The following is a 15,323-nucleotide window of genomic DNA, read 5'->3' on the forward strand; positions in this document are numbered from 1 at the left end:
ACAATCGACAACATATCTTTAATAACACAAAATAAACAAAAACTAACTAACGACTCAAAACATCTCACAAGGAAGTCTTTACCATTTAATAGCATTTCATGGCAACAGCGTTAAGTGACGCCTGAAATAATTTGTTACCGCCAGTTAATACGTTAAATGGGGGAGTGCAATAAAAGGCGAATACAAATCGCTTTAAGGGAAAACACAAATATGTTTTTCCAAACCAGAGATTTTCTAAATTCTGCATGGTTTGTTTTGAATGTATATGTCTGCCTGTGACTTCAAGCATATTATTTTTTACATTAAAATTATTAGTCATCATGGTTCCTGAAGTGCTTGAGTCATGTGGGTTGTTGGTAGCAGGAGGCTTGATTTCTGCTCAAATACTGCCATCGTGTGGTGAACCACAGTATAAACTCAAGTTTTTTGGGCCTAATGCAAAACTAAATAACTAAACTAATAGAATAGCTCATCCATCCCTCCATCCATCCCTCCATCCATCTATCTATCTATCCACCCATCCATCCATTATCTATACCCGCTTATTCCTAATCACAGTCAAGGGGATCTGCTGGAGCCTTAGCTCATATATCTAAAAACTCAAACTCTGATTTTTGTTTTTGTTTTATAGTTTTGGACCTTCATTTTCAGGCAGTTAGTGTTTGACTACAGGTAGAGGTTTTTCACCTGTTCCTCCTTTTGGGTCTGACCAAAAGGAGTTATATAGTTTATATAGTTTATATAGTTATATAGTTTATATAGGAGAAATAGTTTTGTGAGGGTTAAAAGATTAAAGATTGTGTGAAAAGACTGTGCAAAAAATGTTTTTCAAACTTTCTTTGAAGCTCAAAATGTTTTTCAAACTTATCTGAAGCTCAAAATGTTTTTCAAACTTTATCTGAAGCTCAAAATGTTTTTCAAACTTTATCTGAAGCTCAAAATGTTTTTCAAACTTTATCTGAAGCTCATGTGTAGCTTCAGCAGCTTGCAGCTTTGTTTTAAGACCACAGCTTAACATTAAAACACCTGTTAAGCCCTCTGTCAAAACACTACAAACTCGCACAGTGTGTTTCTTATTACCCAAACCAACAAGTAAATTATACATTCATACAAATGTCATCATGTTTTGGGTTATGTCTTGCATTGGAAAATATATAAATATTTTATGTTTTAAATACAGTTTATAGGGTGTCCAGTCCAGGCCTGACTGAGAAAAATATTTTTGTTTCTTTTACACTGATTTTATTTATTTAGCTTCCTTCCAGCAGATCTTCCAGTCGTACCAGCACAACAGGAAACCCAAGTCCCTGAGGAACAAGGTTTATTTGTACTTATATCAAGAGACAACAGATTCATGGTCACCATATCTACCGGTTTAGTCAGACTCTGAAATGTTGAAAGCATCTTAAAATAGGCCTCCGGAAAATCTTGCCAGTCATGTGTCGTTATCCAGCATAGAGCCAAAGGCTATCATGACAGATTCAGTGATATCTGAGTACTGTAACCTGCAGGTGTTATTCACTGCAGAGCATTGGTAAGGATCCAGGAGGCAGATGAGTTTATACTGTTTAATTTGCTTCATAATGGCTTTGCAGCACAGCATGGTAGAGCACATACACTGTTCTGCTTTCAGGTAGGTGAGTGACTTCGTACATGTGTGGTTTGGTTTAAATGATGGCCATAAACTGAAAGAATGAGTAGGCTACTAATGTCAATAAACTGAGGCAGTCTCTTTATTTCTATGGTAATCTTGGCTGTCCATTTGCTGAACTCTGCTCTCTGGGCTCACAGACCAAAGAGTTATGGAAATAAACACTTCATGCATCCACTGCCCTGCCCCTTTTATAAACCCATAAAACATGTTTTATATCTCCACCTAACAACCTTCTCTATAGTCAACAGTCAAAAACATGTAGGGCCAGTGGTTTTTCATCTATCAACAACCTGATCCCAACTCAGAAAACAACTTACAGCAACTTTTGGTATTGCAAAAACCCTCTGTCTTTGGTGATGTAATCAGTAAAAACACACCACCCAACATAGCAATAACAGGGTTTAGTCACAAACATGCAAGTTACATTTAGCTCCATCACCGTACAGTGTCTTACATCATAGATTGTACCTGTATATTATAGCTCTACCTTATGAAAACAAGGTGACCTCAGTCAGTCTCCATCAGGAGTGTTGAGATTTTAGATCCAGGAATAAGACAGATTAAGCTAAAGAGCCTTTGCTGTCTGATTAGACTGCACGTGGTTTACTCAGTGTCATGAAGACGAATTGACCCACTATTGATGAATAAATTACTTTCCTTAAAACTGTTTATGAGAAGAGAAGAAGGTATAAATTTGACTCCTTTGGAAGAATGTTATAGTTTTTTATTTTTCTACTAATTTTTAGAAAATCAGTTATATTTCTATACACTGTAGCCTTGCCAAGAATCATTATGGAAAATATATATATATATAAATATGTATAATTTGAAATGATAAAGTCACATATTACTTACATGTATAACAATAAAAAAATATAAAAATTCCATACTAAAAAGTGTGGAAAAAATATTTTTTTGTGATAAAATTAGCATTGTACCATGATAAATACATTGAGCTTAGTCACTTTTAAACAGTTTTTGGTTAAAATAAGAATATGCAACTCTAAAATAACACATTTGTGCTGTTCCAAATGAAAAACTGATTCAAACAAAATTCACATCTAGTGGTTATACAGTATGAGGAAGCTTCAGTAAAATATTGCTCCAGTGTTTACTTTTGTGACTATACTGCAAACAGTATATTTTAGCATTTTTCATTAACTCAGTTGAGAGCTCAGTGGTAACCCTTCAACTAAAGATACAGTCTTGTTTTTATATTAATAACTCCATAAAAAAATAAATAATTTAAACCTTCAGTGACAGATGTACAGTATGCATGTAGTGTGTAGTCAAAAGTGTTACCTTCATATCTATTGCTCATGCTGCAGCTGATATTGACCAATGTTGCTGCATGTTTTTGTATAATTTAAATAAATGTATTATTTCTATATTTCTGTTTTTATTTTTTGGCCAATCAATATGTGTAAATTGAAATAGGTGCATATCATTCTCCAGTTTTTTCTGCCCTTTCTTTATCTTTGCTGTTGTCCCTGAATGAGCTGCTTGACAGCCTATTTCCATACTCAATCAGGGACTCCACCCTTCCCTAGACACTAACAACAATAATATGGTCTGTGCACTCTAGTACACAGGAAATTCAAAATGTGCTTTTTCCTGACCTCCAACAGAACAAAAAGAGCTGCAGGCTGATCTAACATCTGACATGTAGATGAGTCACAATCGCATTCTATGTTAATACTGTTTACTGTAGAGGCTCTCTGGAAGCCTTTTCACTCATAATCACTGTAGTTTAATGGTGTACTTGGAGTATTACAGTCATATTTAGACCACACTTTACAAGAATTTACACCTTTTTTTTCTCTTAGAGGAAGGCGTGTCATTGCAGTGCTCCATAAAGATTAGAGAAGCAAGTGACTGTAGTTTTGCTGGTTCATTCTCGGGACAAGCAGAAATAAATAACTAGATGGGACAACAGCCTGCCCCACCCTCATCAGTGCCACCATGTTGCCTTTGAGCAACGACCTTAATCTGTTCCACTGGAGCATCCCAGCGGCCTGCCAATCAGACTGTGGCTGCATCTTCCAGATATAAATTTCAACACAGTTTTTCTGAAAAAGTGACCTCTGTCAGTCAAGTGACCACTTTCTGCTCCATTGTGGAGCCATTAACCTCAACTGCCCCAGTGGAACTACTTAGTGACCAGCCAGCCATACTGTGGTGGTAATGGGGACTTTTAAGGCGTGACATGTCTAACTGTGTGATTGTGATCAAGAAATTTCAACTTTTAAAAAATACTCAGGAGTGATTAGCAGCAAGTCTAAGTAAAATACGTTCATGCACAATTAGGACCAATTCAGCTGCTGTTACGTTATGTTTTCCCCTCCTGTTTTGGTTCCTTAATAAAAAGAAACAACCAAGCTGTGTGCTGTTCCCGTAAGCTTGAAATGGAACTTTTCAGTCAGACAGCGTGTTGCATAAATAAATGCACAAAGCGCTTTTGGTGTTAAGGTGGATTTTCTTTAGTGCTACCTGTGTCCTAACTTGATTAGCAAAGGCTAAGATGAAGGGACTGACAGACAAAGTACTGTAAAGGTTAAATATGTTTTAGTGCACAATTTATCTGAAAATCCCCCACACTGCTGTAGCTAGTCCAAGTGTGATCCATGCTATCTCTGGCAAATCAGCTGATGCATCATTACAAGTAGTGGTGCTTTTCTTTTTTGTATCGGGGCTCAGATGAAATCTCCTTATCACTTTGGTATAGTCTCTCTCTTTGGAAACACACTCATAGGTGCCATAGTTTTTTTGTGCCATATCAGGGATGAGGTGCAGGCAGTTTGAATGGATTTGCAGACAAGGCATTTTCTGCTGTCTGAATTCCCAGATGTATAAAGCGTGGTAAGAGTCTATAGGACATATCAGAAAGATAGGGACACCCAGGGAAACTGAATAATGTGTTGTCAAATTCACTGGTGATGGTGAATCTGCCTCCCGTTTGGTCCTACTTAAATTCCTTTGTTCTAAAAGAATAAAAAGAAAATAAAATATCAAAGTGTCATCAAAATTTTGAAAGACTTTAACGTGTGTAGTATGAACATTACCTTCTACTGATGCAGTGCACACACTTGTTTCCCCATCCTTAACATTTTGAATACCACCCCTGTGAACGAAAATGAAATATATACCTATCAACAAATTCTTTGTGAGAAATTAATAGCTTTGACGCTGCCCAGAGTCTCCGCAGATTGCAAACGTTTCCTAGTGTGGATAAAACAGTCTTGGTATTAACAGTGTCATTACTTACGGGACTGCTAGGGTGCATCCAGACTTAGTCCAGACACAGTACGGGTCCCGGGCGAGAATACAATCTGCACAGGAGCTGTTGTAGTCCATGCACCTCTGGAGATCCACAATGGAGATTTTTTCTGAAAAACCCACGATCAACCTTTTCTGTAGAAAGCAAAACAAACATTTCTTTTTAATCAGAACTTAACCAGATTTTCACTGCCTTAAGTGCAGTAGCCAACAATAAGCTATATTATTAAAACCTAAAATAGTTACTATGGAGACCATAATACCAAGCAACCATTCACATCAGGAAGATTCAGAGCAACATTAACAGTTATATGAAATTGTCTTTTGGGCCATTTGATGTATGTAGGTCATTCGGTTAGCTCTGTTTTTGGTCTCCACCAACCGACTCTTTAGCTAAATACAGCACTGTGCTCCCCAGCAAATTGATAGCTTTGCTTCTCTACCATTTACGAAAAGAGTAGTGTACAGTGTAGTCATCTGAGCATTTTTGCCTGCTACAACTGGAAATAAGATAGATCAGACCCAGAAGACAGAACCAAAACAGTTACCAGCTGTCAAACCAAACACACAAAATAACGCTGTAGAGCTGAGGGTAATGGCACAGTCAAGTGATTATACTGAGTGAGTGAGTATACATAATTACATGTTAATGCAAAATATTTTTAAGTAATAATATTTTGGCAATACAAAATATTGTTTAATAAAAAATGTCTCAGAGCAATGGCAAAGTAACAAAAACCCTACTGACAACACTGTAATGCATAATGTATGAAGGCAAATGGCATTTTAAATGAGCTGTACCTTTTTGGAGTCAAGCCTCATTGATTGTATGGCTGAATCGCTGGAAAGCTGCATTTCGGAGATGATAAAAGGTTCAGTTCCAGCCTCTAAGACTTTATGGATCTTCCCAGAAGCTATTGTAACAGTACACAAAAGCAATGTTGTTATTTGGTGACTGAAACTCTATTCTACATTGTTGCCCACTCACTGCTCTCTTCGTTAAGAATAGACAATGGATGACTACAAGCCTAATCATCAAATTTATCAGCAACCAGAACATACCAGTGGCTAGAAGCAGAATGTTATACATGTGTTGGTCTGCTGCTAGAACTCGGTCCACAGTTATCCTGGTGTAGTTGTTGCTGCTTACATAAAACGGAGCAGTGTAGTGCAAGGAATGAACCCAGTCAGTCATTTCTGGGTAATCCTTCACTATGCTGACTGTGGCCAGTGGCAGGCTCTTGCTGTTTTTTGAACACTGAAAGATACACAAACAGAAAGCTTTTGTTGTTGTTGTTTTTTTACATTTATTTAATGTAGTCTGAATAATGTATGAAAGTGGAAGATAAACTTAATGTTTCCAGGACACTCAAGTTAAGTAATTCTAATGTCCTCAATTACAAATAACAGCATCCAAAGCTGAATAAAAGCAAACATTTCCTAATGCTTCAGGCTAAAAAGATGGAAGGTAGGTTGTTTTATTTACAAAACATTAAAACAAATCCTCCTCTCAATCATGGGTGTTTTCACAAGGATGTTCATCAAATCTACTCTGTGCTTGTGGGTGCCTTCATTTCCAAAATAACAAGGCTGAACTGTCATGTGAAATCTATTGCCTGTAAAACAAGACATGGAAACATGAAACCTCAATCATTACTTTAAATAATGCTGGCACATTTTCCACATATCCACCCATTTATATAACATGGTGTTGATTTTTGAAACCTGTTCAATCCTACTCAGCCACATGTGATATGAGGATGGGGGAACCCCTGGTACACATACAGAGTTTCCAAAGGAGGGACGGAGCCTTTAGCTGGAACAGCTCCCAGTTTGAGTTTAGGAGGCAGACGCCCTTTCTACTTTTAACATTAGGCTTAAAACATGTTTTTTTTTAAGAGAAAAGATAATAGTTATGGCTTGCCAGGACGATCCCACTATATAAATAAACTGAATTGAAAAACAAGAAAATAAACATATCTTTTGAGGAAGTGTGCTGCTCTCACTTTAAAGCAACAAAGCAAGAAAATCCTTACCGTTCCTGGTCTTGGTTTGGGAATGTCTTTGTTGTATCCCTTGAAAGTTGAGTTTTCAAATATCTCTTCGATCATTCCTACTGAATAGATGCAAACTGCTGTAGAGTTCCTAGAAATGATAAAAAGACAAGTAAGATTAGGACCTATTCCTTTATAGCTGCAATTGTTTAAATCTGCAGAGTAGGTATTTCCCTGGTTAATGATTTTGATTATGATATTGTCCATTTCAGTCATAAGAGCAAGTTTGTTTTAGTCTAGGGGGTAAGGGCAGCTCCCTTTGGCAAATGCAGTTCTGCAGATCCACATGGACATCTGCTCAAACTCTTAAAATGAGTTTGAATCCAACAAGGCATGAGTCTACTTTAGAGAGGAAAGCCACTGATTTTACATTTAATGATCAGTTTGCTTCGTCATGAGAAGTACCGCCCCTTATCTGCTTGTTCTTGAAGACTGAAAATCAGTAACAGATGATCTGCACTGAAAACAATGAAAATAAAGTTTCAAAGGGCCTATTACTGGGCAGAACCATGACTTGAAATGGAATTTTAGCTTTATGGAAAGTATGGAAGCCAAGTGTTATTAGAGCCAAATCAATAATAGATACTCAAAACCATAAAATCTTAGCCGCTGTTGTTTTTTCTCTGGATTTATGGAAGTGCTATACAATATTGCTGGAAATACAGTCATGAGAAAATGAGACCAAAAGGTAGTGAGAAACAAACTTAACCCTATTCTTTCAGTTAGGGTCTATAAGGGTCTAATCTTAAAAACTGGACTGATGGAGAAGAAATAGCATACAAGCAGGTGCAGAGCTGAGCAAAACTGGTCATGAGGCAAACTCACTCTTGTAAGTATGTATTAAAACCTATTCTGCCCCCACACAGTACAACTCAAAACCTTCAAGTCAAGATTAATTTTGTCTCTAGGGGGGGACAATGCTTAAGTTTTGGTTTTAAGTGAAAAGCCATTTTGTGTCAGGGTATTACTTGCATTGCTGCTTAGTTGCTGATAATATAGAAAGTGTCTAACCAGCTACTTGTGAAAAGGGCATAGACTTTGGTGTCTTGCCAGTTGTCATCATGCAGCACATAAACATCTTGGAGACGGTTGAAATACAGTGACTCCTCTGGAAACCCACAGACAAGCCGGGCCTTGAGAAAAGATGTCCACATGTTCTGAAAGAATCTTTTTGATCCACCTTCATCTACCTGCAAAATAACACCAACATATTACACCAGGAAGACGCCGTTTTGTTTTTGGTTTTTTTTTTCCAAACTGAGATTCATCAACTACAGCTTGTTTGATAAGACTGAAAATGCATAAACCGTGACACCTGTTAACAAAACACCAGTCTTGTTTTGCTCAGGTCAAATAACAATGGTGTTGAAAGAACTTTGCTATAAAAAACAGTAGAAATAAGAGTAATTCTGATTTGCTGTTACAAGTAGAGATGAGACCACCCGGCAGCAGACTGTTATGCTGCTACATTGAATCAGGTTAAATACTCTAATTATTAGGCCTGTTAAAGCCTTCACTGAACTCACAAAGCCTTAGCATATCCTTCTCCCCACTATGTTTTCATCACACTAAAATGATTAATGATGATTACTGATGATTAATTTCTTATAAGATTATCATACTACTCAGGATGACAGCTTGAGCCCTGAGGATGTCAAAATATCATAGGCTACTGATAAAACAGTAAATAGTTTCAGACCTTAACCATTGGTCCTGGCCAAAAACAAAGATTAACATCAGCATAAAACACCACTGACAGGTGGTAGCATTATGTTTCCCTTGTTTGACACATTCAGGAAGGGATTGGTTAGCAGACACAGCAGATGTGCTCACAGTGCAGAAAATTACTTTCACATTTCACAGAGCAAATCTATATATTCCATACCACCTATTACACTAAACAAAATCTACATAATGTAAATCTGAGCATTGCATATACTATTTGCTTCTCTGCTGCTGCTCTGTGTGCATACATGCAGTGATCCCTTAATTCAGAGAAACACAAAGTTTTTGGCACATTTCTCTTTCATAATGAAAATGTGTATAGATGAAGCCTATCAGTGATGCATTAGCCCTACATGATGAATTGCTTTCTCCTAAATTATAAAAAGGGATCATTTTTCGCCTTGTATTAGTATTGGATCAAAAACAATTACGCAACGTTTCTAGTTTGATTAATAGTAGTGATTAATGTCATTCTTATGGCTACGCCCTCTTACTTGCTAAAATTATGTAACAACATGAACTCAGTGATTCTGATATGATCACATTTTCAAAACAACAACCCAAATTTTCATATTTGACTGACTCATATCTAGCTTCTATGGTACTGGATCAATCTTTGGATGCCTGTTTGCTTGATTACTGAAGTGGAATTTAGGAAATCTAATAGTCTAGGAAGATGAGAGCTTCACTGACAAAGTAAGCTGAGTCTGTGCCAGTGTAAAGTATACCTTACAAACTCTAGCAACCCTAGATATCCAAGGGTCAGCCTCTGGACTGTGGTCTGAGTTCTTCTCACGGAAAAAGGTGTAGATTTTCTCATTGTCAGGGTCTCCCTTTCGTCTCACCCAAGCTGTTGATATAAATGTAGGCTCTGGGAAAAGAGGAGGAATTGTTCCAGTAGCAATTACATGTCACATAAACATCCTTTGGAAGGCAAAAAAAAAGAAAAGGTTTATTGAGGAGTGAACCAAAAAACATGACCAAAGGGGTGAAAGACAGTTTCAGGAAAACCCGGATTCCCAGAAAAATGCTACAAATCAAGTACATTGTTTTCATGCAAGATAAGTAATATTAATTCTTGCTGAACTTTTTTGTGTTTGTGTTTTGTTTAATTTGTCACATTACCTTACCTGAGACCCAGTTGTCATACATCCAGACATTAGGTCTGGTGCCAGCTTTCCTTCTGAACTGTAATGAACTTCCTTTAGTATCCAAAGGTGCTGCTGCATAAAGGTCCCCCTCTAAAAAAATAGCAGAGACATAGTATAAAGTACATTTCTATGAAAATGTACCATTTGCCAACACATGTATTGCACATGATGAGAGATGGTTACATAAGTCTGCAATTCTGAGTCATACTTTTAAATATTAAAAACCATAACCAAAGTTATCCAGGAGGCATAGCACTGTACTTACCAACTGTAAGTGATAGGCAATTCTGAGTGTACATGAATGGAGAGATGCCCGTGCCCTCATAACTCTTCATTATTTCATGAGAATGATTGTTTACTGGTGAAAACTGCAGAACCACAGAAAGTTAACACAGAACACCAGTCACCCAAGATCCCACATAAATAATTTAAACAGATTTGCTTAATATAACATCAGTGAGAACAACAGCCACCGCATCAAAGGGACCCATACTTTGGTCTGCTCCTTTTCGTCACATCCAATAAAATGAACTGGCTATAAATTCTCCAGACAGAAAATGACAACAAGTCACACACACCCACAAATACTCACAAGTTTCCAGCACTGGGGTTTGTTTCCATTTGTTCCACAGATAAACAGGCTGTCTTGAAACTTCTCAATGACAGTGATGACATTTTCATGGGGACCCTACAACACAGAGGCTTTTTAATGCTGCTAGGCAACTTATTCTGGAATTCTTTTTTTTTTTTAAATCCATTACTCAGCAGGCTTGTTAAATATTCATTTCTGATCACACAAATCATCACTAACCTCTTGCAACTGCTGTTCCCTTGTTGATTTCAGAGAGAAAGTCTGCAGGAGAAATGAACAGTTTAAGATACTTTGTTTGAAATTAAAAAAAAATGTTGTGTGCACTTAAAACTATGTATTTCTGGTGATTGCAAAATGTTAGCTGGATGATAGATACTATAGTACTAATTACCCCCCCCCCCCCCCCCCCCCCCCCCCCAGATTTACAGGGAAAAATCCTTTTAATCAATATTCTCCCCAGTTTTATTGTTCTGTCTTATATGGTCTGTCACAAAAATAATAAACAACCGTCCGATAAGAAAAATACTTTCAACACTGATCACTGGCATTATTTGAATTATTTATTTCGACCTATTTTATTACGGAAACTCTAGTGTATTATAGCTTGTAAACTCCTGAGTCATACGTTCACCAGCATTTAATCAGCAGCCTGAAGCCAGATAATGGCTTTGAAAGGCAGCGTCTGTCACTGGGCACAAACACAATGTCTGCGTAAGCCATCTGGCACAGTAGCTTCTAATTACTCCCACCTGCACCAGCTACAAAGCCCATTTTACATGGACAACTCTACTATGAGGGGCACGTTATCGGCCTATAAGACTAGATTCAAGTGCTGCTAAGATGAATAAAAACAGTGATTCACAGGAAACACCCACCTCAAAATTATCCCTCTCGTCAAGCTTTAAGACAAAATCTGTCCCCCCAACATATATCTCCCCAGAGTCTTCATGACAGAACAACACACTGTGATTCTGGATCTTTGGGTATTTAAATCCACCAGCCACGATATCTGGGAAAAAGAGAAAGATTACACATTTTTTACGCTTTAGACCTGTACATGTTAGTAACGGTAAAACTGAATGTGTATATGCGCTCTTCCTTTCCCCTCGCCCAGTAATCTGCCGGGCTGTCTCTTAAAGGATTTGAAGACAGGATTAGCTCTAGAACAGTTTTATTTACACTGGTAGATTTTAGACGGTGTTATACTAATATATTTAAAACAACAACAGACAATTTTTCACCATAAGAATAATTAGAAGTAACGTTACCTTTGATCAAGAGTCTGGGAGTGTTTTTATTTCCAAGAGTCGGTGTGTCCGTCAAAACTGCACTAAGAATTAGCTGTAAATTCGCAGCAAGGCAAACAGAAATTAACGCAAATCGCCTCATACTGTGCCTTAGGTAGTGGGTCCAAACATGTTATTTGTGAAGATAACTCCAGGATCCTCTCAGACCGCACAGCTTGTTTAGAATACTTCTTCGCCTCCTCTCTGTAGCTGTATTGAGCTCGTCCGTGGGAGTAAACCCAGTCGACAAATACCGATCAACCAGTGCCAAGACACAAACTGAAAAAATGTGTTTTATCACAATAAACAATTGTTCGGATTCAGAGACGCATCTGAAGGAAGCGCAAACAGGTGCAATCCTACAAATATAGTTTGGGGGAGGGCGATGTTTCCGTTCAGTTCAGTTCATCCAGCATTTCAGCCCACTTCTGCGCACATTGTTAAATTTAAGGTGCGTAATTTGAGAAATAGAGACTTGATTTTTCAAAATATCACTAAACTGTCTGCCCTTTCAAAACCACAACAACTGCAATTACTACACATAGCCTGCTACTAAACCACTTTGCGTATAAAGTTTTTTTTTTCTCCGTGGTAGCTTTTAAAATCAGTAATACAATAGTGCAGAACTATGTAACAGCCAGGCACACTCGTGGCTTTGTCTCTAAAAAAGAAATTAAAACATTCTTCTGAGCTCTGTTGCAGAGGTTCCCACAAATTTGTTGAATTTGTAGGTTGCTTCGGTCCAGTTACTCCCAGACAATGGCTCGATGGAGTGTAAGACTGTGCTGTTGATTCTTTGTGTGTGCCAGACCTCTTCCTGCCAGTTTCCTCCAGCTTCCAAGTGTTTATTGAAGGTTTTGGAAATTGTACTCGAATTCTCTAAAGGAAAAACCTACACTTTGAATGGTTATGATATACGTCTGTTTGTTAACTGCATCTTACTCATCATTATCAGAGCAATATAGGCTACAACTTGCTGCAGAACAGAATATTGTTTAAGAGGGTGTAGTAAAACAGCCCGTTCCAACACTGCTTTTAGACATTAACTTTTAAGGTCTGATTTATTTTCGTTTCTGTAGAACAATTCTAAGTTGTTAGTCCATTACTTCTTCCCTGAAAGACCTTTTGTAACTTTGAAATTTATATTATTTTTCAATTTTTCTTTCTTTTTTGTACCTCTGAGATTTTATCACTTACCTCTTTACCATAACAGATTATTCACTTGAACCGACTTTTATTTTGTCATTTATACCCAGTCAGATGAGAGGGAACAGTAAGTTCTTCCTGTTCCGGTCCTCTGCAGCTCTTCAGCTGACTGTCAACTATGGTAAGTTAAACACGTTTAACAATCATAACATTTAACACTAGTTTGTTTATTTCAAGCTCAGTTTACTCAGGTCACATTCTAGTCGCATGATTTATAAACGTTTTAGTAAATTATTCTGCTCAATACTACCGATGTTTGTGACTGACTGTTTCTAGCAGGCTAAGCTATTAGCTTATAATGATGGAGTGGCTAACGGAAATGCTAGCGTTATACACTGCGCTGTATATTATATGATATTGTGTATTTGAAGGGGGAGTATTGTTATGTGATGTCTGCTTTAGCGGTTCCGGTTCTGTGGAGATTTGGACTGCCCAGATTGGGTGCTTGCCGAAATCAGCACGTTAGCGAAAATTGTGAGTAATTTTAAACATCACACACTTAGACGATGAAGCAATATCGTGTGTGTGTGTGTGGTGTGTTTTTTTTTCCCAGTGTCGTTTTATGTATTGTTTTATTCTAATGCAACTTGTTTGTTCTGCTTTGGGACAGTCGAGTGTCAAGATGAAACTGCTGTGTGCTCAAGTGCTGAAGGATTTGCTCGGGGAAGGCATTGATGTAAGAGTCATAATACTGTATGTCCAGTCATATATTTTTCTTATATAAACACATTTCCCTAACACTCATCTGTGCTGTCTGTTTTTTTAGTATGACAAGGTTGCAAAGCTTACTGCAGATGCAAAGTTTGGTAAGTCTGTCTTCTGTTGGAGAAATTAATATTTAGATGTTTACAGACATTAACAAGAGCAGTCATGATTTAACCTCTAGATAACTTCACCTGGATGACTGAGAATCTTCAGACATTTACTTCTGTAACGTAGCGTTAGTAAAGCAGTGTAAACTGGCACAAGGACTGAGCACTTCACAATTGTTCTTATTGTATTTGTAATATATTCCTGTGCTGCCTTTAAATCTGACTCATTTACACCCAACCCTGCCACAGTTGGAGTTTATACTTTTTTTGATATATATAATGCATTCATAACATCATACCATTTTGCAGAGAGTGGAGACATCAAAGCTAGTGTGGCGGTGCTCAGCTTCATTTTCTCCAGTGCAGCAAAACATGATGTTGACAGTGAATCTCTGTCCAGTGAGCTGCAGCAGCTCGGTCTGCCGAAAGGTTAGTTCACTGGGGTTGGCCATGTTTGGTGGACAGATGATGATGATGTTTCATATGTGTGCAGATCATATTTCCTTAATTCAGGGGGGGATGGATGGACTTCTGTGTCCAATGACTATATTATTGTTAGAGATTGTTGTATTATTAAATAATTTTCCTGTTATGTAATGGATATACAGCACGTAGTCAGTTGGCAAGTGAAGGGGACGTTGTACAGCAAGATCCATGCACAATGAAGGGGTGTGAGTGAGTGTGACTTAAATATATCTTGAATTAACTGTTAATCACAGAACTGTTATTTTAGAACATACAACAGGGCTCTGCAAATCATATGAAGACAAACACTCCGCACTGCAAGACAGACTAAGAGAGACAAGCCTGAGATGTAAGTATTTCTGTCTATCTTGCCTTTTTCAAAGAGGAAGACAAGCATTTCTGATGATGATTGCATTCCGTGAGGCTGCTGACTCAAGGGTGAAAGTGTTTCTGCTCTGTAATGGATTTCAGTGGGACGTTTGGAGGCTGTGTCCTGGCGTGTCGACTACACTCTCAGCTCCAGTGAGCTGAGAGAGGTGAATGAACCCGTGATTCAGCTTAAACTACAGGCACAAGGAGCAGAATCAGGCCGCACGGAAACAACTGTTGTCTCTGTCTCTGCTGACAAGTTCAGAGTCTTGCTTGCCGGTCAGTTCTGCATCTTGTGTAACTGCAGTGCTTCTCTCGTAGCTCTTTTCTGTTTAAATCAATTTTAATAACCAAAAATCGCTACATCTTTTCATGTTTGTGTTTCAACAGAGCTCAAACAAGCCCAGGCTATGATGAATGCACTGCAATGAAGACTAACCTTGCCAAGAGCTGGCCACACTGAAGCTCAATGTTTGGATTGACTGATATTTTATTTGTGTTTTGTGACTGATGTTTTATTTTATTTTATTAACACATTTGTAGTAATTGGTGGAAATGTTATCAGACTGTATGATTTAACAAAACTACCAATTAAGCATTTTTGTAAAATATTGTATATTACTTAACACATTTTGTGATTTGGACGCTATGAATATATATATATTTTTTAATTTCATATGCGGATGATTAGCCAAATAAAATGTGACCAGAGATATTTGTGTCCTTACTCCTT

General features: G+C 37.7%; 2 protein-coding genes across 2 annotated transcripts; one reads left to right on the top strand and one right to left on the bottom strand.

Annotated features, from left to right (window-relative positions):
* Positions 1-2,614: 2,614 nt before the first annotated feature.
* On the bottom strand, positions 2,615-12,471 carry sema7a (semaphorin 7A (JohnMiltonHagen blood group)). Its single transcript, XM_026312340.1, has 14 exons — positions 11,721-12,471; positions 11,328-11,461; positions 10,672-10,713; positions 10,453-10,548; positions 10,126-10,228; positions 9,840-9,950; positions 9,438-9,580; positions 7,996-8,174; positions 6,967-7,075; positions 5,993-6,188; positions 5,732-5,844; positions 4,920-5,065; positions 4,717-4,775; positions 2,615-4,635 (listed from the first exon to the last, which is right to left on the bottom strand). The coding sequence occupies exons 1-14, from the start codon at positions 11,839-11,841 to the stop codon at positions 4,232-4,234; spliced, it is 1,956 nt and encodes a 651-aa protein (XP_026168125.1). The 5' UTR covers positions 11,842-12,471; the 3' UTR covers positions 2,615-4,231.
* A 528-nt stretch (positions 12,472-12,999) lies between these two features.
* commd4 (COMM domain containing 4) lies at positions 13,000-15,303 on the top strand. Its single transcript, XM_026311639.1, has 8 exons — positions 13,000-13,065; positions 13,347-13,418; positions 13,555-13,620; positions 13,711-13,750; positions 14,066-14,185; positions 14,490-14,570; positions 14,693-14,869; positions 14,981-15,303. The coding sequence occupies exons 1-8, from the start codon at positions 13,063-13,065 to the stop codon at positions 15,019-15,021; spliced, it is 600 nt and encodes a 199-aa protein (XP_026167424.1). The 5' UTR covers positions 13,000-13,062; the 3' UTR covers positions 15,022-15,303.
* Positions 15,304-15,323: the final 20 nt, after the last annotated feature.

Source organism: Mastacembelus armatus, chromosome 6 (genome assembly GCF_900324485.2).
Source record: "Mastacembelus armatus chromosome 6, fMasArm1.2, whole genome shotgun sequence".
Lineage (NCBI taxonomy): Eukaryota > Metazoa > Chordata > Actinopteri > Synbranchiformes > Mastacembelidae > Mastacembelus > Mastacembelus armatus.

Excerpts from the sequence above, each read along its gene's own strand:
- commd4 (XM_026311639.1), top strand. Across the intron at positions 14,186-14,489 it reads GCAGCTCGGTCTGCCGAAAG|AACATACAACAGGGCTCTGC; the intron begins GTTAGTTCACTG and ends CTGTTATTTTAG. Across the intron at positions 14,571-14,692 it reads AAGAGAGACAAGCCTGAGAT|TGGGACGTTTGGAGGCTGTG; the intron begins GTAAGTATTTCT and ends AATGGATTTCAG.
- sema7a (XM_026312340.1), bottom strand. The coding sequence starts at position 11,841 with ATGAGGCGATTTGCGTTAATTTCTGTTTGCCTTGCTGCGAATTTACAG. Across the intron at positions 11,462-11,720 it reads TCCCAGACTCTTGATCAAAG|ATATCGTGGCTGGTGGATTT; the intron begins GTAACGTTACTT and ends TCTTTTTCCCAG. Across the intron at positions 10,714-11,327 it reads ACGAGAGGGATAATTTTGAG|ACTTTCTCTCTGAAATCAAC; the intron begins GTGGGTGTTTCC and ends TTTCTCCTGCAG.